We start from the raw sequence: 26642 nt of genomic DNA on the forward strand, positions 1-26642 counted from the left end.
TATTGCCACAATTTGGGATACCCTATCTGTGTGCTCTACTCATAGCTGATCCTAACTTTTAGTAGCTTGTTTAGCTCATTATGCATGGCTTGTGTGTACCTTGGGTTCATGGGTAGGCCTTTGTTTAATAGGCTTTGTTTTTTGTACCATGGGGATAATATGTGTCACAACGCTAGGTGGTATTTCCTTCAAATCTAAAGAGTCCCATGTAAACATGCTAAAGAAATTCTTGAGGGCTATCAAGTAATGTTCTTTATTGTCCGTGAGATTTTTTGTGATATGAAAAAGTTTGGGTGTTTCACTTTCTTCTAAAATGTTTACCTCTATCTTGGTTGTGCCCTCACTTAATTTGGTAGTCGTTGATTCTTACTTCTCTCCCACTATCATGATTACTTGATCTGCTTTTCTATTCTTGGTAAAGCATTTAGGAATCTTAATATTTCTTTTGTTATTTAGTCTCGTCAAGATTTTCCTTTCTTTTTTACTCTCTACATTTACTCGTTGTAAATGAATTGATAAGACTCTTATGGCTCTAATATCATATAGAAATTACACAGCAGAATGAACAGAATATGAGCAAGGAGTAGAGAACACACAACAAATATGAGAAGAATAGAGACTGCTTTAATTTCAAATGAACTAATACAAAGATGACTCTGTCCACCCATGCACTTCCACTATGAAGCTTAGATGGCGATCCAAACAGATGATAGGTGAAGAGCTTAAGGGTGGCTAAAAAAACTTTGACTGGGTGAAAGATATATTTATGATGGCTTTAGAGCAGTCTTCCTTTTATAGCCTAGGAAGGTAGTCTAGTCGACATGTCCGACCATATTATGAACCTTCCCTAGTCATCCAAGGAATATTCCCTTTACCCTCGAGCCGGGGGTGCTACCCTTCGAACCCCCGTTAAGGGGGCTAGCCTCCCTAAGACCCCAAAATAGGGGCGCCACACCATGCAACTCGATGCAATGTGCCTCAAGTTGCTACCAACATAATTACTCTATCTAACCCAAAGGCTAGTTCCACAAAGGTCGTCTTTTTGCCATCCAATCACATAGACCACATTTGTATCTATTTCTTAATGCAATGAGCTAGTAGAGGGCTCATCTTCTAACTTCAACTGATTTCCTTTGACTTCCATGTTGAAGTGGGAGACATCATCTACTATGCTCATCCTTGCCTTATCATGGTCTAAGACTTCCATGAGTTCCAACTAATTAATATCAAAATTTAACTTTGTCATGCCTCCTTAACTGGGTAAGTAGGGGTCTTCATAAGGCTACAAATCTTCTTGTATTTGCTCCATCAATTGCTTGTCGATCTCATTATTGGTTATTGTGTATGCTTAAGTCTTTTTTCATATAAGTTAGACGCCTTTCTATATTCATGCTTGTAATGAGTGCAAACGTATATTGAAAGCAACACTCGTGGATTTTAGTCCATCTCCATTCATGTGTCTCTAAGAGATCTTCTAGTGGCCTCAAGTTGGCAGGATTGTCTCTCAATCTCTTTTGACCATTTCTAAGGCTCAACCTAGCTAATACTTGTTTGTGGAGATTTGATACGGCATCTCCTTGCCTAAATTGCAAGTCTATGTGAGCATCGAATGTGGTCTCTCTACTTTACTCTCAACATCGTCTTCTTCTCTTTTGCTAACATAGTGTACAAGCACTCTCTACTAATTTTGTATTGACTCTTAGTTATTAGCATGCAACTAACTAGCATAAAATCTTCTTCATCAATAAATATAAAGTCTAGGGTTGTAAGGATATAGGTCAAGTCTTGTTTATCTTTCGGTGAAGAGATGCATCAACAAATTGAGGTTGAGGTTGAGGTGTAGCCTTCTTTCCATACAAGGACTTTGGATATGACATCTTAGTCAACAATAGAGGTCTTCCATGTCTCCATGTCAACCTTGCTACTTTTGTCTGTTTCCAAAGAATACTAGGTTATTCCCCCAATCCTTGACCGGTAAGGAATTTTTCACCCATGGTCTACCCATGAGTAAATCATAGGAAAATACTTTCACAGTCAATGAAGTTGTTTAAAATCTACACGTTCACAATCTTAATAGGCAAGTCCTTTGGTACACTCGTAGGTTTAACCTTGGAACTTTTGATTATTGTACTATACATTCTCAAATAGGTGGGTTGGCCACTCCTAAAGCATTTAGAAGTTATGCTTACCCCCCTCCCCCTTGTATATATTATACCATGACAAGTTGAATCGCTTAGGGTGGTCACTTTTTGCATAATGCTCCACTCCTTTCTAAAATTTATTACCTCTTAAGGCTCCTATGGATCTAAAGGTTTGACTAAAGGGGTCAATAAGCTTAGATGTTAGTCCTTTGTCACTTCTTCATTCATTTATTCATCGAAGCTTTGAAAATTTGCCAAATGGCTAAGTTTCTTTTCAACAACAATCCCAAGGGTACTTGAACATTTGGCAAGGCCACATCAATAAATCATACTTGCATCTATATCCTTGAAACTACCATATTTGGGTTGCATATGGAATTGTGGCCATTGTCTAGGTTTATTATAAGGCTCTTCGTGCTCCTAAGGAGCAACAATAGATACAAGAGTTTCAACTCTACAAGTGCTTATGGGAGTTTGTGTGCTCACAAGCCTAGGGCCACTACTTTCCATCTTATCAAGTAAGGGTTCAAACACATTTTACATATCTTTTGCCCATTCTTTACCTTTTCTATGACCTCTAGTTGTTTTTTTGAGTCAAGATAGTCTCCTACCTTGTTAGGTTTCTTAGATGTTGATGGAGAAGACTTGGTGTCATTCCATATATCAAGTATTGTTGTGTTGTAAACTAAGTAGTATCACTTTGAGATTTTAGGTTGACTATGATGGAAGATATTCTTTGTGCCCTTTTCTTTGCATTTTTGTTCCTTATGATTCAACTAGCCATCAAAGACAAACTATATAGACTTACTATTTTCATAATACTCTAGGCTCGGTGATTGTATTAGAAGGAATAAGTCTCAACATGTAAGTTACTCTAGGCTCTAGTGATTGGATTTAAAGGAAGAAGATCCTATGGCCTTACTAGTTTATGCTTTCTTCCTAGGGTAGTCAAGGTAAATATGCAAAATTTTTCATTCCAAGCATCCTTGACCTACCTTGGTGCCTTTCTCAAACTGCTTCTCTAAATACATTAAGATGAGATGTGACTAAGTTGGCCAAAAGCCCAATATGCTATCTTTTCCCAATGTTGTTCCATATCTCCACCTCTTCCTAATCTAAGGACCATATAGGGATAGCCCAATAGTCCATAAGAACTACCTTTTATCCTTTTTTATTGCTATGTATGGATCTATATGCATATCCTTATCAAGAGACTCTCCAATGTTATGGGTTGCGACATCACTTTTGATAGGTGAGTGACATAAGGTTTGGGCAACCTAGGAATTATTGCATGGTTGATGTTTACATTAGGAATTATATGTATTTGCTTCTAAGGTGCTAGAAGTGCCAAGATAGCTCCATAGTACAGAACACGAATCATAGATCAACAGTCTTTTAGGGGATCTACATATTATTGCATCATGGCCAAACCTCCTAAAATTGGCACAAACTATTATGTTTTCGGGTTCTAGACATTCGACTAGTAAGTAAATGCCTCCCTAATAAATGCAATGTGCATTTGGCCACTATGCATGTCTAGGTCTAAGGCTTTCTAAGAGCTCCACCAAGATCTTGCTTGATGTTTGCTGCCTCATGGATGAAGGTAGAATCCTTCTCGTTTCTAGCAATTCTTACTAAAGAGTTAGTGTTGTTAGTTCTTATCCCCTACCTTAAGGAGGTCATCAACTTCTATGACTTCATCAAACACCATGTTGAAGTCACTCTTGTCCATGCTAGAGTTCCCTATTACTTTGTTCTTTAGCTCTTTGTCCTTAATCCCTTTGATGAAGATCATAGAGGCAACCCTTTGGATAGGTTGTTTTGTTGTGAATATTCTCTTGAACAAGATTCAGACACTAGACTAAGTCCCTAGTAGCTTTGTTCTCTCATTGTTCTACATTCATGAGCATGACTATGAGATTACCTACATAGCCTACCTTGGAGACCATTTTGATTAACTCCTTTTAGGTTAGAGTGCGGCTTGCTTAAGCAATTCAAGATTGGTAGACCAACTCGTGCCTTTTTCTCCTAGGCACCATTTGCTCCATAGACATGTAATAGCTATGCAAAGTTGTAGGGATCTTCTCCCACCTTGTACTTGTCAACTTGCTTTGAGACTATTAAGCTCTTAGTTTATTTCTTAGCCGTATTATTAATACCTAGTCTAGTGAGTAGACTGATAGCTAGTCAAGCACTAGCTTCCTTTAATAAGATGTCTTCAATGATTAGTCTTTTGAGGTCAACCACTAAATCTATGGAAGTGCGGTTTTGTGAGTGTTACCTTCATATTGCAGTATGTGCGGGCAATGTCATGCATGTGCATGAGTAAAGAAGTTTTTGTTAGAGTTGCCTTCATATTGCATATGTGAGGGCAATGTCTAGCCTTAGAGAGAGAGAGAGAGAGAGAGAGAGAGAGAGAGAGAGAGAGAGAGACATGATGAACTTCTTAGCTGTATTTCACATGAATCAAGTTAATACACAGGCATACAAATTGAATTGATGACTCAATTGAGACAGATGAATTCATAATGATCACACTGAGCCACAAAAAATGAGAGGCAACATTGCTTAAACAAACAATAAAGCAGCAACCACTGCTAATGAAACTGTTTCTTTACTATTTGCTGTCCTATAAATCCAATCCAGCCTGCCTGTTACACTGAATTACTAAGTGAAACCTTCCTCCCACCTGAAGGAAGGGCCTTTTTTTTCCCTTCTGTTATTTGTTGAATTTGAATGAATGGCTGAATGCAAGGTCTACTTCCTTGTAACCATCTCAAGCATTTTCAGAGCTGCACATGGGTTATCAGCAGGAACCTGGAGAAAACCAAAAATAAGGTGAATGCATTATCAACATGAGCTGCATTTTTCAGGTCACCCATCTCTGAGTGAAGTATTTACCATATGACCAGCAAGAAGAATCCAAAAAAATGACAAGTTCTTGTAAGACTTGACAAAGCCAGCAGTCATCCCCGTGCTATTGCAATACATCGGTGCGCGGCGTGCAGCTCGAAACTGCTTCAGGTCAGTCCAGCTGCAATTTGTATATTAATGAGGATACGGATTGCCCATTGCTTCTATTTAAAATTCATGCCAAAAAACTGTGTTTTTCTATATATTGAAGCAAAAAGCTCACTTCAGCTTTTGGACCCAAGCTTCTGTTCCTTCAGTGGCACAAATTAAATCCACCTGCATTCCAATATCATCTCATTTTGAGAAGTATATCTAAGATTGCTAAAATGGCACGTTATTCTTCCATCCTAAGTTCTTACATGCTGTGGACATTTATAACCATTTTTTTGAGTCATCCATAAATAAGCAGAGGTGACAAACCCTTTAAGCCTCCAACATAAAAAAGAGTTGCTTGCCTAGATACAGTCTAAAGACATGCCTGCAATTACCTTCTAGGATATTGATTTCACACCTGCACAGATCTCTGGCTAGATATTTTGGACAAGCATTTGACCAAGCCCCTCAAGAGCAGTCACTGTATCTTGTTTTTTGATTTTATAAGAAAGATACTACTGTTTGTTAGTGATGGTAATGCTTTAATGATAGCATGGCTGGAGTATTCTAGCACTTCATTTCTCAAGTTACATCCAATGTTAACTGTCCTTGGTAACTGTCAGCACGACTTGTATTGCAGCATTTAGATCTTGGCAGAGAGATTGAAGACAGAGAACAGGTTTGTCATAAAGAGAAGTTGTCTTCTTCGTCATTTGTGCTTTTATGGTGGTGATCTTTGTGCTTGATCTCATTGCTGTGTTCTCCATCTTGATCCTGTATGCTTGATGTGGTTTTGTTTGAAGACTGGCAAGACAGAAGCATAGGCATCTACTACAGTGGATGTGGATGAGATCACATCTGTAGCAAGCTGAAAACTTTCAACAGTGTTTCCAAATGGTTTACGATCTTGGTAGCCACTATAAAAGAGCAACGTGAATGACATTCTTGGTTGTATGGAAACATAGATTTGCCATCAAGCACACCTGTGCAAGATCATTATGAACGGGGTTGACAGTGTGGTGGAAGATTTGGAGCAGGTGTCGTGCCAATCAGACAATGATAGCACCACCTGAAGGTGGTTTGCCAGGAGATGAACTGGTGGAAAAAGCCTTCGTATTGGTGCTGGATTTCTTCTTGGAGTCCATAATGTTGGGTCTTTAAAATTTTGGCAGGGAATGTAATTTCAAGCCATCCTTAAACTTCAATTTCTCAAGGTGGTTTGCCAGGAGATGAACTGGTGGAAAAAGCCTTGGTATTGGTGCTGGATTTCTTGGAGTCCATAATGTTGGGTCTTTAAAATTTTGGCAGGGAATGTAATTTCAAGCCATCCTCAAACTTCAATTTCTCAAGGTGTGCTCTAGCAGGCTTCATGTAGTATGGGAGCATGTGGCAGGGTAAATGATGGTAGGACTCTGGCTGCAATAGCTCTTGCTACATGGGTCAATGATGAGGTCCATGTCCAACCACAACACACTTGGTTGAACTGGTGGAAAAAGCCTTAGTATTGGTGCTGGATTTCTTCTTGGAGTCCATAACGTTGGGTCAAAAAAAATTTGGCAGGAAATGTAATTTCAAGCCATCCTTGAACTTCAATATCTCAAGGTGTGCTCTAGCAGCCTTCATGCAGTATGGGAGCATGTGGCAAGGTAAATGATGGTAGCACTCTGGCTGCAATAGCTCTTGCTACATGGGTCAATGATGAGGTCCATGTCCAACCACAACACATTTGGTGATTCTTGGTGCCAAAAATCATCATCAGTTCACACTGTCACAAAATCATGTGCGGGCACCCACGCGGGGGTTGGTTAAATTGGTTGCCTAGTTACCATAGTTATGACAGCAACTAGTTCAACAGCTGCCACTAAAATTTACATATTTATTCAGTAGATACAGTTGGAATCAATGAGTAACGAAAGAACCAATGTTAATGCATCTTCTTTAGCTTAACACCCCCTCCAACCCCAAAACAGGAACCACAAGGACTGCCGAGCAAACCTCAATTTACCCTAAGACGTCCCACCCCAAAGCAGCCAAGGAGTTAGTCAATGGATTCTCATGGCTACCCAAGAGCCTACCAAGACTACAGAGACCATGGTTATCTACCCTCGGAAGCCTGAAGGATTTTCCTTCAACCTTTTTTTTGGCCCATTGGAAAGAGGGATGAAACTGTCTCACAAATCACAAAACAGAGAGCATGTTGAAACCAACCTGCCTTCATGGATAGGGTGGCAGATGACCCGATTCAACACAAAACAGAGAGCATGTTGAAACCAATCTGCCTTCATTGATGGAATGGTAGATGACCGAATTCAACATAGAAGCAAGCAATAAAATTCACAAATCCAAAGTTTAGATTTTATCAATAATACGTCCACCCCAAAACTAGTGCCCCTTGGGTAATTCTTTAACTTGTATTGCTCAAAGATCAAGTACATTGACATTTAGTCTGATCTCCTTCAATCTTCAATACAAAGGACTGTCACAAATGACCAGCAGCAAACAACAAAGAACAATGTTCCCGTTCCTTTGGCTTCAGATTTGGGCACAATCCGATCATTGACTCTTTGCATGCAGGCCAAGTAAATGGGAATGTGCTCACCCGTCAAATCAGATGTAAATTCACAATACACAGTTGGCAAACTCTAGGTCTTTGATTATTGGCCACGGATCTTGTGGTGACTAAGAAACCCTAATTGCTGCTGTAAGTTAGGTTTTCAGCAGCAAAAATCATTGTTGCTCTTTACCAACAGCTAGAATATGCTGAGGGAACACAAGGATGAGAGAGAAAATGATCTAAAGGGAGTATCTTTTGAACAATAGCTCTAATGGCAATTGTGATGGCACCAACTTCTTCAAAAGGGGAGCAACTATTGCCTGTGTCTTGTTGCACTATGCAGTCAGCTGTCGCCTATCTCAGAGCTAATCTAGCAACTCCTCCTTCCTCCCTTAGCCTCCAAATGACTGCCTTCACACTTGGCCAGCCCCAAACAACCTTCTCTTAGCTTGCAAGGGCAAGTTTGCCACATGACAACTTCCAAAAGAAAATTTCAACATTAATTAATTAATTTTCAAATTTACAATTTTGAAAATTAATTAATTATCCATTTGACCTTGGCCATTAATTGGCTAGTGTCCATCCATATTTAATGTACTAACCCTTTTCAAACTTTAAATTTTTCCAAATATTAATTGGACTAGGACTAGCATGAATTAATTAATTAATGCCTGGTCCCAATGTCACTATTGGACACTTTAATGGCCCAATTAATGGCACAAACCTAAATTGATACCAAGCATCCACAAGTACATGTCCAACATAATTTTACACAACTTTGGCCAATGCCACCCACTATTCACCTAGGGTGCTTAAGTCAAATCATCACCGTGACTTTACTAACTTGCAATTCACATGCTGTAATGTCCCCAAAATCCCATGTGTGAAGGGGGCTTAAAAGGAGGGGTTAATAAAAGCTTTGACCCTTAGTTCTTTGGAAAAGGAAAATAATAATAATAGTAATAATAATACCACCTATCGACTATTGTGCTGCCGCCATCGAATCAAACGCCACCCTCTCCTCGAGCTCATCACCACCAACCGCCTCGACACCATCACCAATGCCAACTATACAATTGAAACCATCCCTCGGCATCATCACACTCTCCATCAGTCTGAAGCATCTTGCAGTCTAGTGAATGATAACCACGAGAATGGAAGGGCTAGTTAGCCTTAACACTAAGACTATAAAGCCTTAGCCAAGGCACACACAAAGAGAGAGAGAGAAAGAGAGAGAGAAAGAGAAGGGAAGAAAATAGGAGAGAGAGGAACAGAAGAGGCAAGAGAAGGTAGGAGGAAAGAGAAGTGAGAGGAACAAAAGAGGAAGGAGAAGATAGGAGGAAAAAAGAAGAAGAGTAAGGGAGGAGGATAGTAGAAAAAGAAGAGATAGGGGGGAGGAGGAAGGGAAGGATAATAGAGGGAAGAGAGTAGAAGAAGGAAGATAGAAGAGGAAGAGAGGGAGCAATAAGGGAAGAGAAGAGCAAGAAGAGACCATCATCACCGACAATCACCGTGTAAAAAGAGCACCACTTCCAACTTGCAGAAACTTTGTCTACCCTCTTGCCTCTAGCATCCGTGGTAGCTCCTCCTCTCTACAAGGTCTCTGTCTTGCAAGGGATCCACCTAGCTGCTCGAGGTTTCCAATCATATCTTTAAGTCCGACGAAGCTTAGAAGGCTAGCATACGAGGACCCTATTCACAATGGCCCCGAAGAGACGATACTCTGGAGTGGGGAGCACAGGAGTTACAAATGATGTCGTGGATGTGGACAACACATCCTCTCAGACAACACAATCACGAGTTCTTCTCATAGACTTATCGAATATTCTTTCAAATTTTAAATGGAAATTTTATAATTCGCAGCTTAGGCAAGTTAAAATTTTTAACAAGAATGGAATGTTAGAATAAAATAGGAACTATTAATTTAGATTTTAAATTTTGAAAGGTATCAATAAATCAAATTTTAATTTAGGAAGGATCATTAGAAAAATCCACAACAAATTTTAATAAGGAATAAAAATTAAGTAATTGCATCAAGAATATTTTTCTTGGCATTTACAAATCATGTAAATATAGGGAAAAGTGAATTATGATAGTTAAAAGTAGGCCATAAAATTCATTGAGTAAAGTACCCTCTTTGATAGAGAAAATCCCACTATTATTAATTAAGTTAAAATTATTGAATTACGTACGTAGCCATTAGCATTGAATTACATACATAGCTATTAGAAGCCTAGTTAAGACGAAAATATTGAATTGTGTACATAACCATTAGAAGCCTAGGATATTAGAATCAATCTATTTTGTCAACATAACAAAGTGAAGTATCATAAAGCAACCAAAAGCCGATATGATTCTCTTTCAAAAAAATTGAAGCCTAAAATTCCTAGGGAAATACTCATCTTGTTAACTTATATAGCTTCCAAGATAAACATCAAGATTCCAAGGTTTCCAACCTAGCTTCCACAAGTTAAGACAAATCTTAACCATATCTTAACACATAGAAGTCTAGAAAAATAGTCAAGACTTGTAATAAAGTCAATCGACCGACCTTCAACAAAAGTTTAGGTCAAGAAAGATCGCAAGCAAACATATGCAGCAGAAGATTTTTTAAAAATGAGTAACTACGTAAATAAATGTATGCAATGAAAGTTAAATGAAAATCCTAAAGGTAAGTAGCCCAAAGGATAGACTAGCTTATGGGCCAACTCACTAGACTAAGGAGCTAAGAATGGAAAGGAATACTAGACTACGCTAAGGATGTACTAGCCTAGTGTATCCCAAGGGATCTAGAAGGTGCTAGCCTAAGAGAGTGGCCACCATCATGCACATCTATCAATAGGTCTCTATCAAGGAAAATTATGTGGAGGTTGAGAGGTGGATCTAGATGTGGCTACATCACGAGCCGTCGTAACAATGGCCAAATGAACTCGTGGTATGAAATCTAATGCGTCTAGTGTGGTAGACCAATCACCCAGATCTTTAGATGTCCTAAAAGGTGTATGCCAAGGGGGCCATCCATATGCTATATGCTCAATGGTGCACCATTGAGGTGGGTTGGTACCAAGAGGCACAAGAGCAGTAGGTGTAATCGCAAGAGGAGAACCCCTCTCAGTTGCCTAGAGGAAGTACCATCCATGGGTGCAATTGTGGTCTACTATGGTGAATCGTGATGATCTAGGTGGAAGACCTTGGGCCTTGTTTTGACATCCTTGTCTACATGAATCGAGCATTAGCAGTGAGTGAAAAAACAATCCTTTTAGGGAGTTGCTGCCAAATGGATCAAGATTTTTTGTTTCCATCTAAAGAAGGGGTGTTAGCCTTGTTAGGACTTGCCTTCCAATGTGTGCAGCCTCCCCTTGGTCTTCTTTCTCTGCCAGAGCAATCAAAGACAACAAACTAGCACCTAACTATAGCATCCTTTGCTCAAAACCTACATCTCTGTCCTCATACATGGAGGTAGAAGTGGCCCCATTGTATTTACACTCTCATTCAATCTCTACATGATCAAAATCCTTTGGTTTGATACTTGTAAAGAAATGGTAGGGTTCATAGTGGAGAAAACAGACTATGTATGGCAAACAGTAGTAGTGAACGAACTCAAAAACTTAAGAATGAATGAATGATGAATGATCAAATAATAATACAATGGGCTCAAGCCTTTTTGTCTCTAGGACCCGAGCTGAGGGATGAGCCAAGTCACTGATAAAGTGGCTTGAGATGACTGCAACGTTTTGGTTGATGAAGGCAGCAACACTTGTGGAAAGACAGTGCACTATGAAGGGAGGGAAATGCAGTCCTCAAGGAAGGGGGATGTCAAAGAAGATACCAGATGAATGTGGACAGCAGTAAAGGCAGCGAAACACAGTCGTCCAAAGCTGATGGTGATGAAGAAGTGATCTCCAAGGGCAGCAACAGCTAAACACACATCTCTGCTGATGGGAAAAGGCCTCCAGGAAGATGGGCAACTGCACTAGAAAGTAGGCGACTGGCTGCAACAGCAGCAGCTCCCTGAATGACAGTGGCAACAGCTCTAGGAGGGGCAGAAACCGCTGACAACAGCTCCTACAGCCTGGGAGGCAGCCTGTTTGTTGATGTCAGCAGCGTGGGCTGACTAGGCAGCCATCCTGGCAGGACAGTAGCATGGGCTGACTGGGCAGACCTATTTGAATGCTATGGCAGCAATCCACTCCCAAGATGCACAGCAAACCATGTGGATGAAGGGGAGAGCACTCAATGACAAGGGAGATTGATTGAGAGTGTGACCTGAGAGTGAGAGTGGAATGGGATAACCACAACATGTCCTTTTTTAGGGTATTTGGCCAAAAACAGGTGAACACAGGCAGAATTCTACGTGGCAGCTGATGGAGACAGCAGAATCAGCAAACGTACGGGCTGCAGGTCACATGGCAAGCTGGCAATAGCTGTCAGGGTCCAAAGGTAGCATATGACAAGTCAGCAGTAAACACAGGCTGTAGACAGGTCGCCAGCTGATGACACTCTCTAGGAATGCATTTCTCTTTAATTAAAGTTTGGTAATTTAATTAATTAAACTTGTTTTGGGGTTGTTTTAAATGGCTAATCAGCATATAATTCATTTTTAGCTTAACATCTTATCTATCATTTTTGACATTGTCACCCAAGATCTATAGGATCTACCTAGGCTAGAGCCTTGGATTTTTCAGCCATGACTTGGTGGCTATGCCTTCGTATCTTTGTCTGCAGATTGTATCCTCTCTTTCAAAGCCCACGACCATGCAAGCCTTGGTATTCTTACTAGATGGAGCAAGTGGGTTCTCTTTCAAGGTCAACTTTCGGGCACCTTTAGCTATCACCTTGTCTACTATTCTTCTTTAGGTTTTCAGCTATGATACATGTGTTTCTTTCGGTCTTCTCTCAGTCAGCTGGAGTGGACTACATTCCACTTCCATCTTAGCTAAGGATGATCTCCGTCAATGACTCCCTGCCATATATTTGTTCTTAATGGGAGATCTTACTACCTATTTCCTTACATATTTACAGATAATAAGAGGCAGAGCATGACTCTCTCTGCTTAGGATATCTTTTTGGGTTTAAGAGGGGTATTGAGCTACCAAAATCAAGGTTTGCATTGACATTTAATTGCCATGCATTAATGCCTATTTTTGCTCCTGAAAAATAGTCCTAAAAGCTTTATTTATGTTAAAAGGATTTATTTGCACACAATAGGACAAATGTCACCATACAACTGCCACATCATCACAAACTGTTGTGCTTGCTGTTTTCTACACTGCTCAGCTCCGTTTGACACTAATCCACCTTTCTTGAGCTGTGTTTGCTCCTGCCTAACACCTTTAGAGACTGCCTGCTACATTTCAAGATCCATCAAAGTACGACACAGTCTTCAGTTCACACTCTCTATCCCAATCCTTGAGACACCAAAACTTGAGGTTCAGTATTCACCTTACAAAGTGTGTTTGTTGCATTGAGCATTGTATTTATTCAATATTCAGATTATTTCATCTTCTATATTCATTGTCTTTGTGTTACCCTAATCTAATTGTGTTTCTTTATCAGTCTGTATGTCCATCATACAATTGTCTTTGTATTATGTAGTCGAGCATTTCTTTACAAGGTATCAGAGCTAGGTACTCATTGTTGAAGAAACCTAGGTCCTTGAACGGAAACTTCCTCTTCAAAAATAGGAACAACAGAGAAAATATGACATCAACCACTTTCATACCATCTTAGTCTTCAAAGCAGCCTATGCTAAGAACTAAGCAAGAGTGGATTCCATAGCTTACCCCGCAAGGTTTCGAAACAGGTCGAGATGCTTCTAACTACCCTGGATAAACTAGACCATATCCTATTACCAACAAGGAGATTAAGTTGATCGTTGCTTATAGAGCAAAGAAGATCAAAGAGCTTGACAGAACAATTGCACTTCTAGAACAACTAGCTACTCAATGAAGGTATCTATGATTTTTTCTCTTCAGATGTTGTGCATAAATCTAATGATGTTATAGGGCCGTCAGGACCTCTATTAGGGATGGAGCCTCCTTGTTGGAGAAAGAGATCCAAAGTATATTTCTTTCTTTCAAACTCTTGCTTCCACTCCAATAGAAGATTCACAAGTTTCTACTTATGTTCCTTCTTCTTCTTTTAGTTCTACTCTTTTGCAACATTTTGGTAAAGATCATGAAGAACATAGAGTTCAATATGTTGAACATGAAAAAGATTCTCTAGAGAATCAATTCTTACATATTAACACATATAGAGGGGACTATAAGAAAAAGTCAAGTAACTCTTCTTTCATTGTTTCTTCTTTGAATTTTGCTTCTCACAATCAAAATGATTTTGGTGTTTCATTTTCATTGCATTCTATATCTTTATCTTCATTCCAATTTCCATCATTAAATCAACAAAATCAATTTAATGCATCCACACCTACATCATTTACACCTCAATTTCAAAACCCCCCATCCTGCCCAATTCTTCTGTTGCATCTCCCTTACCATTCACACCATTTACTTTCCCCTTTCAAACACCGCATGTCACATCACACCACACTAAGGGCTTCTTTAAACATAGACACATCCTTTAGCACCTCTACACCTCCACTTCTAAGTGGTGCTCATGCACCTATGGGAAAGATTCGTCCTCTCAACTCAAAAAACAGCCACACTCCATTTCCTTAGTAGATCGCACATCATGTTGAGGTGCCCCTACTATTGATTCATGTTAATCTTTGTGGACCAACATCCATTGTCGTCCTTAATGATGTGTTGCACTTCTTTTTTATAGTGGATGATTTTTCACGATATATGTGGGTGTATCTTATAAAGCATAAATCAGACGCATTCACCTACTACTCATCATGGATGCTTCTGGTGCATAACCAAATAGATCATCATATAGGTTGTATGAGAAGTGATAGGGGTGGTAGTTTATCTCCCATGAGTTTACCGAGTTTCTACAAGAGCATAGCATTTCTTGCCAACTCAAGCGTAGGAATCGAGCTATGATGAACATGGCATGATCTATGTTATTCCCAACAAAGATCCCTAAGCATCTTTGGGTAACGGCTACTAACACGTCTCTGTATATCCTCAACCGGTATCCAACTGTGGCAATTCCTCAAAAGACTCTCTTCAAGGCATTTTTGGGCACTTGGCTTGTGATTTTTTACTTCAGAGTCTTTGAGTGACATGCTTATATGCACACTCTTGATGATAAGATAGAAAAGATCACTTCCCAAGCTGATCTCCTTATTTTTGTTGGATATTCCTCCGAGGCGAAAGCTCATCATTTGTTCAATCCTCAGATGAACAAAGTGATTGTTCGGAGAGACATTGCTTTTATGAGAGATATTGTGTAGCCCACTACTGTACCAACTTCTGAACCAATTCTTCAACCCACTTTGGGAATAGTGCCATCTAAGCCGAGTTTGCCAGCCACTCCTCACCCACCTACAAATTCCTTAATACTCAAGCCCCATCCACAAAATCGATTACGTCACTAGTACGGGTAGACCATGTTGGATTCGTGGATCCTTCCACCGGATTCCACTCTGGTGGGCCCTAGAAGATCTGCTCAATTGTAGAGAAATTACTCTGATTGATTCATACTAGGCCAAACCTTGCATACTCTGTTTCTTTACTCGGTTAATATTTCATCGCACCTAAGATGTCACATTGGATTGCTTGTATGCATGTGTTGAGATTTGTTTGGTGTACTTATTCATATGGACTAACCTATGGTCTTGCTTTGATTGCTCTGACTTCATATTGTGCATAAGACTATAATTGAATTTGTTGTTGTAGTTGTTGCTGATGCTATTGTTGTTGTTGTTGTACATACATATTGTAAGCTTGTAACATATGTTTTACATCATCAAAAGCATCTCCTAATTTTGTAGATCCTGAAGGTACTATTGAATCTCCTATCTTATCGTAGCTTGTGTTTACCTCTTTTCAGCTGCCGTACGGCTGCCATGCCATCACAACCTGCTGCATTTGCCGTCTTTTGCACTATCTGGCTCCATCACACACTGATCTAACGGCTAGCCTTCTAAGCTGCATTTGCTGCAGCCTGACACATTTGGAGGCTGCCTGCTGCATTTCAAGATCTATCAAAGTACGACACACTGGTCAACTCATACTCTTTGCCCCAATCCCTAACACACAAGAGTTCGCCTTTCAATATTCACCAAGCATATTGTGTTTGTTGCATTGAGCATTGCATTTATTCATTATTCAGATTCTTTCATCTTCTTGTTCATGTATTCCATAGTCGAGCATTTCCTTACACAAGACTCATCACCAAGGCATGGAAATATCGACATGTGGAGGAAGTAAAATGCAGTCGTCTTGCGAATGGTTGATGTGTGGGGAGAGCAAAATACAATCCTCCGATTCATGAACACAATGGACAGTGACCCCACTAAAACCTCATCCCCCCCCCCCCCCCCCCCCTCCAAAGCAAAAAGGGAATCCAAAAAAATCATGAATAATGATGCTAGGAGAAGAGGTAATATCTACCAAGAGAGCCGAAGAAGGTATCAAGGACACACGCAATTGTGGAGAGAGCAAAACACTGTCCTTCTAGCAAGATCCACATCATAGGAGATCTTGTAGATCTCAGGTATCAATGTCAAAAATGATAGAGAACAAGGGCAAGGCTTGTCTCCGAGGCATGCAAAAGTCTGCACATTGTGAGAGCAAAATGCAGTCCTCAGATGGATAGTTGTTGTGTGAAAGCAACAGAACACAATCTTCCAATGAATAAACACAATGGACAGTGACCCCCCTCTCAAGCCCCTTTGAATCCCCCTCCAAAGGAGAGAGAATCCAAAAACTCGTGATGAATGATGGCCGTTGAAGCAGAGGGAATATCCACCAAAAAGCTGAAGAAAGTATCTGGGACATATGCAACTGTGGATGGAGTGAAACACTGTCCTGCAAGCAAGTTCCAAAGGTGGCCTTACAATGGTGAGTAAAGGAGGGTGGGTGGCAGGGGTATCACAAATAACCTCTTCAATGCTGCTCATAGAGTTTGTATCTATGGAGTCATACAAGGGAATGAGAATGTGTAATTCCTATGGAGCCATGCGTGGTAGGTAACCTTTTGACTCTCAGTAGAGGGGACTCTCAGTAGAGGTGGCTCAAGCATTCAGTATAACAAAAGTTTCACAATGCACACTGTGGAAACTCATTCTAAAGTTTGGTTAAGTCCTGCAAGTTCCTAGAGTGGACATGCCCTGTCATGTCATCTGTGATATATATTTTATTATATAAAGACGCATGTTCAGAAACAGATATTACAAAGCAAACATCTTTGTTAGATTAATGCAGACTCATGGTAAACATAACTCCATGGTAAGCACTAATTTTTTCTTGGCAGTTTAACTGCTTATAATTCCTCATTATCCTGCAAGCTTATATTAGAGCGCACACATATAATGCAGGTGTGACTTTGAGAAAGCAATAGCAAGCACACAGTATGCATTTCTTACAGTAAACCAACAGACCTGCCCACTGTAGATTGTCACATTGATGCCACTGGATAGCAATTCGTCTACCTGGATTTAATCTGTAAGTTTAGCTTGCAAGTCACGATTTATAGGCAGGAAAAGAACCATGTTCATTGAATATTCAACTTACATCATTGATTACATCCTTCATGAACTCACTGGTGAGAGCTTCAAATACAGATGTTGAGACTTCAGACCATCTGTAAAAACACTTACATTAGATAGATATGGCACATCTTGATGCTTTTGGCAGTACACTATCAAATTCCCACTCTTATCTACCAATGCATAAGGAGATTAAACAAGTCATAAAGATAGGCCTTAAAAACACCAGCTGAGTTCCAATCTTTATGCTGCAACGAGAAAATCTGGCATGGCATACATATGTGATTCACACATACAAGAGAGTAAAACATTGCTGGTCCCGCAATTGAGTGCTGTGCTAGCACTTCCACAAAAGCTGGAGGAGTGGTCCTTTAGTGCTTAAGGTGAACAGCACCTTGGAAAACCCCCAGCCTTCATGTAGAGGCTGGAATTCGCCCTGCTACCAAGTGTAACCTGCTGTTAATGTATGCACACTGCTGCAATCTGCAGCAAATCACTAGAGGCTTGCCAAAGACTACTGGTGGAGACTGGAGTGGAGGGAAGGGAGCCTCTTTATAAACCCAACTGCAGACCTGCCGTCCCAGCTGATCAGCAGGTCTGACATTGAATGAAGCCCAAGCTAACCATTCCACTTAGGAGGAAGAAATGCTTGCTATTATACATGCCCTTAAAAGTGGCGGCACCTATATGCAAGGTGCCAAAATTTGAGGTAGTCTCAAACATGTAAGTATAAAATGGCTCCTAATTTACTTTGGATATGATGGGCATTGCATTAGAAACAATGTAGGACCATGGCAGGACCTTGGAATGTTTAATTTGTCAAAGCTTAGAACTGGACAGCGTCAACAAATGAATGAAACTAAGTAAGTTCTCTCCAGGTAGAAATTTGGTGATTAAAATCGAATGGCTAGAAAGATCATTCCAAGATGTTTCATTTCACTATAAACACGACCATGTTCTGATATGATGACAATGCATTGTGCTCATTAATGTGGCAGAAATTCAACAGGGAAGTTAAATTTCATTTATTTAACATGAAATTCTAGTTGGGCAGCCACATGTTCAGGCAAGCCATTTAAAAGTCAGAAACCCAAGGACATTTTAATATCATTAAATCAGAGTGAGATTTTGGTATGTTGTTTGAGTAAGTGAAAATTTCCATTTTCATCTTCATATCTCTCATTCAAGCATGCAAGTTGTGGCAGCCACTGCAATTCCAGAGCAAAGCAGCCATTTCCTGCCAATCAGAGGCTTGAGCAGCATCATGGCTATCATTTATGGTAGGCATCATCATCTAGAGCGGCATCGTGATACATGTTTGCTTCTTTGCATCAGATCAGGGCTGGATTTCCCACTTCATCTCTTGTTTGGCAATCACTCTTGCTGATCAGTGTTGATCAACTGATCATTAGGATTTCCCTAATTTGAAGAGCATGCATTAAAGAAACAATGGCAAGATTTGTCACTTATTTGCAGCAGCTAATATTGGGTGTGCAGTGGGGCCTTGTTTATACCAAGAGTACTTGATCACTGGCAAATCCCATCCCGAATCTTGATCAGCTAGGCAATTAGCATGTCTAAGACTCAAATGCATAAGGATTCAAATTAGTTTTCACATAGAAGGCCATGGTTGGCGAGAGTAACTGTGGTAAATGCATGAAGAAATAAGGGGATAACATCAGTTTTGTCACATGAAGGGCGCAAAGGCATGGGTGACATAATGGGGTCAATTAGAGGGAATATCAACAATCAGGTTTTTTTCCTATAGGTCATTGTTCGTGAATGTAATAATTGGCAAATGCATGAACACAAAGTGGACTGATTTGGATGAGGATGCACAAAGAATTCAAGGTAGGAATGAGGGCTGTTTACTACTGTAAACCATGGTTTTTCAGCCCGGTTTCACTGCTGAATTGATAAGGGATTACAGGGCTTTGTCAAATGTAGTGTACTCCGTTGTCGACAGATACCCACTTGTATCCAAATCACCTGTTCAATAAAAGTAAAGAAATACTGCAAGCAGCACCAGTATTTGGGGCCAATCAATGTCATCTCTTGTATGTGGGAGCACTTTAGCTCTATTGTTTGTGAGTATCTTACATTGCTAGCTTTGTCTTCTTAAGTTAATTCTGTTTGGCAAAGGTATATCTTTTCCCCTTTAAGTTTTTCAAAGGCCAGCTTCATGGTTCTTGCCAAGATTAAATCAAGTGCGATTAGTGCCTCCAAACATGTTCTACAAGAGAGCTCATTGAAGGCCCACCATGTGTTCCTTGACATCCAAAAGAGCAACCCCATCCCATATGCTTTGAATCAATGACATGCTCCAAACACTCTCTCTCTCTCTCTCTTTTTTTTTTTCGTAAAAGGTTCTCTCTCTCTCTCTCTCTCTCTCTCTCTCTCTCTCTCTCTCTCTCTCTCTCTCTCTCTCTCTCTTATTGATGGCTCTCTCTCTCTCCCCTCGTAATGGGTAATTATATTAATTATGAAAAAAGGTATAGGATAACAAGATTACAAAGTGCAGGATGGCTCTATGTCATCATGTATGAACCAGATACAGCTGATTCAGTGAGTACAAAAGGACAGGAGTGCAAGAGGCACCAAGGACCAGACGAACACAAAGGATCAAGAGTTTTGAAGGAATTTTGTTGCGTGGACCTGTGCCTTGGCTGCCAATGTTTCCAATACACCATCTTCAAAGAAGTCCCCCAACACCGCAAAGGGGTAGCCTCTCACAATCAGCCCATGAGGATGAAGGCACATCTACAGTGTGAGGGGTGGAACCTCAATACTTACAATCTCATGGAGTGATGACTCTACCAATATCATCAAAGGCCAATTGGGCTAGAGGGTCACAGGCACGTTGTGGTTGATGTTGCTCTTTGGGGGACTGTAGATCCTCTCTCTCGAGGCCAACCTTGTGTTTCTAGATCTAAAGAAGAAGCTAGTTGCATGCCTTTGGACTAAGTGGGCCGAACAATCCACTACTTAGCAGAAGGTAGGGGCATGGTGTGATCCTTGTCCAAGGGCAAGTACCCCAAGGTACTCTTTGTCTCTCGACATGCAGCCATGAAATGACTTAGTTGACCATAGGAGAAACAATGGCCAGCAAAAGTACCCCACTTGAACCGAAACCAAAGAGGCCACATACGGTGCAACCAATTGGATCTCGTTCTGGCAGTATCCTATAGCATACACAGTCGATTGCGGTTTGCTACCTTCATGCTTGGGGGCACCAACACATGACCCACTACAGCCATTGCATTCTTGAGAAGGGCCTAGTAAACAACCAAGAAGCACTCCACTTCCCCCCATTCTGGACATGCCCGCTTGAGTAAACATTGGAAATCTACCATTGGATATTGTGGGACAATATGCACCAACTGTTTATCAGAGAAAAGGGCCTGCTAATTGAGAAGAAAATCCCATGCCAAAGTAGAAAGGAGCATAACCTCATAGAAACCACGCAGACCAGCAAATATCTCCTCGATACAATCAATCTCAAGAATAAATGTCAGTCATTGACATATCCTGGTTAGCACCAAAATCCGGCTGGTGAATAAGAGAATGACGAAAAGCAGAAAAGAAGTGAAGAACCTCTTGAATATTGGCATGTGCATCCAAAATCCCTTTCTCAGTGCAGGCAGGAATTGCTCGATAATTATGCTCAACGTACTCCTCCAAAAGAGAGTTGGCAAACTCAAGTAACTATTCCCAGTTTGGTTCTGGCAAATCCCGCGAAGTAGAAGCCACCTAAGCATAAGAGCGAGGTGGAGAACCCTCGAGGCAAGGGTCTCCGGGGCAGCAATAGGCTTATCATGGAGCAGGACCATCTCATCAATGCAGGGCACCATGTCTTCTTTTTTTTTCCCAAGAAAAGAGAACTCTATTAATAACACCTCGGAGAAAGTCCCCCTAAGGTAAATACAAAAACAAGAAACTCTGTGAAGAGTAACTAAGTACATCAAAGATACGATGGTTGTGTAAACAACCAATGTGGTGGGCTAAAGTGCCAAACCATCTGAGGGGTAGTGTGAAAGAAGGTGTCTGAATCCCAAATCCTCAAGAAAGCCTCTCTTTTCTTCCTCATCCTCTCAGAGCTGCCCTACAACCTCTCCCATCTCCCACGGAGAGTATGGACTATCTCTGTCCAAATCCTTGATAAAGACTCCCAAGTGGGTATATCCTGAAGATCAATGACCTGGCTACATCTCGCAGTCCATACGTACCAAGCTATAATGTTGGAAATCAGCTCCCATCTCTAACAATGTCCTTGAGTCCACTGTGTCTGTGAGTAGTCTGGGGTAGGGATCCTGCTCAGATGCTGTCTAATGATGAGAAAAGAAATGCTCCCCTAAGTGTCCTCATAGCCGCAAGCTGGACCTCTGTCTGTGACCCAAGCTGCAGTCCCCCATGTCGCCACCATGGACTCTGTTGTACCATGGAATACTATCCTAAGAGCTCTCCTCCAAATCTCTTGGGTTCTAGGATAGTCCTAGAGGCAATGTCTCTGTGTCTCCTCTGGCTCGCTACATCGCGCACAAGCCACTGGGGCCCTACCATATCCAAGCCAAGTACCAACTGCTAAACTCTTGTGGGCTAGAAGCCATAGAAAGAGAGATATCTTCCTAGGCCTGAAGCTGTCATGTATCCGCCTCCAAAAGTCGTATAGGAACTCATCTGAGACTCCCTCTCTATGCCAATGAGGGATGGCCGCAGGCTGTGCTCTAATCTTGCTCATTTGTATCCTCCGTCCCAATCTAGTAGTGAAGCCAAAGAAGGGGATGTCGGATGGCCTATCAAGGAAGGGATCCCTCCACACCCACTCTCCTAGATCCCACTGAGGTCTCTATAGAGGCCTCCTCTGGTATGCCCAATATCTCCATCCATCTATAAGACAAGTGGTTGGGTCTGGGTCTATGTGCCATTTTCTTTGAAAGTGTGCCACTACTCTGATTCTCTAGTCTGGGTCTATGTGCCATTTTCTTTGAAAGTGTGCCACTACTCTGATTCTCTGCCTAGAGCAGCCACTGAGTGCTGTAAGGTCAAGGTCCACTTGCTTAAGGCAGCCATCCTCCTCAACTGTGAAAGTGAATGTCCTGTCTCTGCTAGATGCAATGACTGCTAGAAGGATATCCCCTCTAGAGAAAAGACCAATCCAAGTCTAAGGGGAAGCTGTTTCAGTTTGCCAATCTGGTGGAACCCCTTCCATCACAGCCTCAATCATAGCCTTGGCTCCCCTAAGACCATGTAATCTCTGCCTTTGGGTCTCATGTGGTAACTCCTGAAATGCAAACCACTCCCCTACTGATGTAGCGACATGTAAAGAGAATCTCCCCCATGATAAGTGTGTCTGCTACCCAATGGTGTGGCCTGACTTTGATCTCAAATAATGAATAAAGAGAAGAGGCTGTCTCCTCTTCTCTTCAATAGTAGTCGGGGGGAGCTGGTGGAGCCCTGGAGATACAGATCTCCAAGCTCTAATAATGGCAGCTACAAATCTGACCTCGAAGCTCCTCCCTAAATCTCTGGTGCTGATCTCCTGAAATATCCAGTGAATGTTGGGCTGCCATGGTCCTCCATGTATAGGTGTCAAGTCCTCTAGCCTCCCCATCAGAAGTTTCTTCCAGGGTCCCTCTCCTGGAAGCAAACCCCTAACAATGAGCTTGACCAATAAGGCTTTGCTCTAACTATTTGAATCTATGATCCCCAATCCTCCTCTGGATCGAGGCTGTATGATGGCATCCCAAGCCACCTTTGCTCTAGCTGGACTCCCATCTCCTCCTGACCAAACGAAGTTCCTGATGAGACGTTTCACCTGGCCAATATACGACCTAGAGAATGACCAACAAGAAGTGATGTACCACATGGTCGCAAGAAGAACTTGGTTGGCAACCACTACTCTTCCTGCCAACGAGAGTCTCGCCGAGCTCCAATGTTGTGCTAAGAAATGCACTTAGCCACTTAAACAGCCCCAAAACATGCTTATTTTAGGCTTATTTTAGCCAAAACCCTAAAACGGGGAGCGGATAGAGAAAGTTAAGTGGGAGAGGATCTAGAACCCTAATTTTCTATAAATTGGCAGCCAGCCCTCCACTCTTTCATAATCTCGTTTTTACAGGTTTCAGGTGTTACCAGCTTGCTGCCCACACCCCGGTCACGGAGGACATCTCAGCCCTTGCTATCCATCACTGTTCCCTATAGTCTGGCGCCTGTTTCCAGCCCTCCACACGCTGATTGCTCTTATTTTTGCCTGGCGACTGACTGTTGTTCATCTACACTGTTGTTGTACAGCCTGCCACGCCAGCAAACTGCTGCATTTGCAGGCTCCAACTGCCACAGGCTCCGTTTTTAGTCTTTCTCTCTCCTCACTGCTGTCTGCATCAGATCCAGCTTCTCACTGCTGCGTTTGCTGGTGTTCGACATCCGGAGGCTGCCTTGCTGCAATCCGGGATCCGTTCGGAGTACGACACACTCTCCAGCTCATTACCCCTGCCCTAATCCTAGAGATACAGGAGTTCGAGGTTCAGTATTCATTCACTACATAGTGTGTTTGCTGCATGAGCATTGTATTATTAGTAGTCATATCATTTCATTTATTCACTGTGTTCATTGTCTCTGACCCACTGCTCTAGAAAGCCCATCCTCAGCATTGTGTCCTCCAGGAACTCCCAATCCACGCAATCATATGCCTTCTCAAAGTCGAGAAGGAGCACAATAAGGTCTTGCCTCCTAGATCTAGCCAAAGCTGTGGTCTCCTAGAAGGTGAAGATGTTGTCCAAGATGTTGCGCTCTCGGACAAATCTTGTCTGAGTGGGGGGGGTATATATCTGACATCAATGGTGCAAGCCTGAGACTAATCGCCTTTGCAAGGATCTTATAGGCAGTTCCAAGCAAGGTGATCGGTCTCCACTGTGTGATCTCCAATCTATCTCCACTTCCTTTCAGGATAAGATGAATCAGGCCCTCAGAGAGTCTCTCTAGCATAGTCCCTGATGCCATAATCTCCTGCAAGGCTGAGTGAAGGCCTTTTTTGATAAGATCCTAGTAGCTCACAAAGAAGGATTTATCTAGTCCATCTTCCCCCGGACACTTGCCTGAGGGTAGTGCCCGAAGTGTCTCCTCCAACTCCTACTCTGTAAAATGGGCCATCAGATTTCTACTCATCCTATCTGTAACCACCCTCTGCGTGCTCTACCAAACTACTTTTCTATCTCTCTCATATCCAAGGGGTCTAGTGGTGGATCCTAGTAGAGATGTATAGTATCGTGTGGCCACCTATCTCGCCTCTACAGGGCCCTATGCAATGGATCCATCAGCTCTCTTGAGTCTCCGAACACCCTGTCTAGAGTGTTTAGGCCCTGTGGTGCAGAAAAAATCCCTATTAACCCTGTCCCCAGATTGAGTCCAAAAAGAGGCTCTCGCATGAAATATGTACACTAATCTAGCTTCCTTCATGGAATCAATCTCTGCCCTGGCGGTATGCATCCTCTCAACTATCCATCTGCATCCTGGCCATCTCTCCTCCTCCCTCTATAAGGCAACCAATGATGCCCTAGCAACTACTTTCCTTCTCTAGAAGGCTCTGTCTCCTCCTTGTGGCCTCCTCTCTGAAGAGGGAACTAATCTCCTGTAGGCTCTCATCCAAGTCACTAGCTACCCGTCCAGCTGAGAAGGGTCTAGATCTCCAACACTGTGTGATTGTTTCTCTAAGATCATCCTCATAAAACAAGTGCTCTGGAATCCTGACACTAGAATGGGGTCCCCCTACTCTCTCAAGAAGAAGTATTTGAATCGGTGAGTGGTCCGAGAGGGTCGTGCCAGGTATGATGCCTGTAAGGCTGCCTCTATCGCAGGCCCTGTCATCCACATAAAATCGATCAATCCTAGAGAAAGTCCTAGCTCCTATTGCCCTGTCTCTCCTAGAGAACTGAAGTGAGCCTATGGTCCTGCCAAACTCTGCTGTGAACCATGGGTCCTAGCCTCTAATCTGGAATAAGAACTCCTCCCAAGCAGCCTGCTCTCCTCCCCTAATGATTTCTGTGCATCTGCCTCTCTTGTCCTCAAGAGCCTCCACCATGTTAAAGTCACCCCCTACCATCCAATGATCAACCTGTGATAGAGACTGACTGAGGGTGGTCCAAAACTGTCTCCTGTCTCGTTGGCCATTCGGGGTGTAAATGGCCAACAAACCAATGAGTGCCTCCTCCACTCTCACCGAGACCCAGGTGGCTCTCCCTGGAATCAGAATACCCCAACCCTATACCAACTGAGTCCACTGCTCCTCCCCAACACATATACATACTCCAGCCTATATTTCGGTAGCACCTACAGCTGCTGCCCAATAAGTGTGACTCTAACTTGACAACAGCTTCCCGAAACATTGAGATATCCTGTCTGCCAAAAGATGGTGCCCTTGTAACGTAAGAAAATCAATCGATCCTCCTACTAGAGCTCTGGCAGAACCTATCGCATGAGGCTCCGTCCCTGCCTAAAGTGATGACCTCCGAAGCCTCGTACATTCCATGAGAGTATCCTCATGGAGTGTGTCTCAACCTCTCGGACCGGCATGGCTGTACATCCCATGCCTGCCTCTGCTGCCTCCTAGTATATACCTGATCATGTGTCCTCTCCACTATCTCTGTTGCGGGGTGTGATGGGGGGAAGTCCTCAGAGTAGGCATCTGAGTCCTCTACCTCCTGCTCATTGTCCTATGCTATCATGGCCTCCCCTGCCTGCTGTGTGTCGGGTACTTGAGATGGGCTAAGCTCGGGAAGCTCAACCTGATGGAGCAATGGTCTAGGGGACTGTGGCGTATCCGAAGCCTGTTGTAGCTCCTAAGAAGCTACTGGTATTGCTGCCTCCATGGGCTGAATCACATCCATCTTCAATGCTACCCTTTTAAATGGCTGTGGGACCTCTGGCTCTTGGGCATCCATAGGAGCGTCTATGGGAGCAGTGGGGGGCTGCAGTGGCTCTGCATGGGCTGACGGCCTGAGGTCCTTGATCACTCTCCACCGTCTCGGCTCTAGGGCCTCGTGTCTCTGCCTCTCATCAGCGCGCTCTCTTCGCTGGCACTATCTCCTCCTCTGTCTAGCCTTGCGCCATCTCTAGCGCTCTGCATCACTCCTCTAACGCGTCTCAAGTCTACCACCTCCCTCATCCCTAAAGGAACTCTGGCATCGGCGTGTCTTGGGGCATTCAGCTGCAAGATGTTCAATCATCCTGCAAGCAAAGCACTGACCAGGGAGACCTATATAAGAGACTGGTTGGATAAGAAAGCCCCCGTGAATGGAGGGAATTCTAATATTCTAGGGAACGCATTGCA

General features: G+C 42.3%; 1 protein-coding gene across 1 annotated transcript in view; it reads right to left on the bottom strand.

Moving 5' to 3' along the window:
- Positions 1-4679: 4679 nt before the first annotated feature.
- SCPL51 (serine carboxypeptidase-like 51) overlaps positions 4680-26642 on the bottom strand; it is a 49714-nt gene continuing 27751 nt past the window's right edge. The window contains exons 10-14 of the mRNA XM_087696816.1: positions 17343-17412; positions 17210-17260; positions 5278-5330; positions 5043-5175; positions 4680-4958 (exon numbers count right to left, since the gene is read on the bottom strand). Of these exons, the coding sequence (XP_087552942.1) occupies positions 4899-4958; positions 5043-5175; positions 5278-5330; positions 17210-17260; positions 17343-17412 (367 nt within the window). The 3' untranslated portion in view covers positions 4680-4898. The remainder of the gene's footprint in view (positions 4959-5042; positions 5176-5277; positions 5331-17209; positions 17261-17342; positions 17413-26642) is intronic.

Source organism: Lygodium microphyllum, chromosome 2 (assembly GCF_053477565.2).
Source record: "Lygodium microphyllum isolate KBCC chromosome 2, Lygodium_microphyllum_v1.1.10, whole genome shotgun sequence".
Classification (NCBI taxonomy): domain Eukaryota; kingdom Viridiplantae; phylum Streptophyta; class Polypodiopsida; order Schizaeales; family Lygodiaceae; genus Lygodium; species Lygodium microphyllum.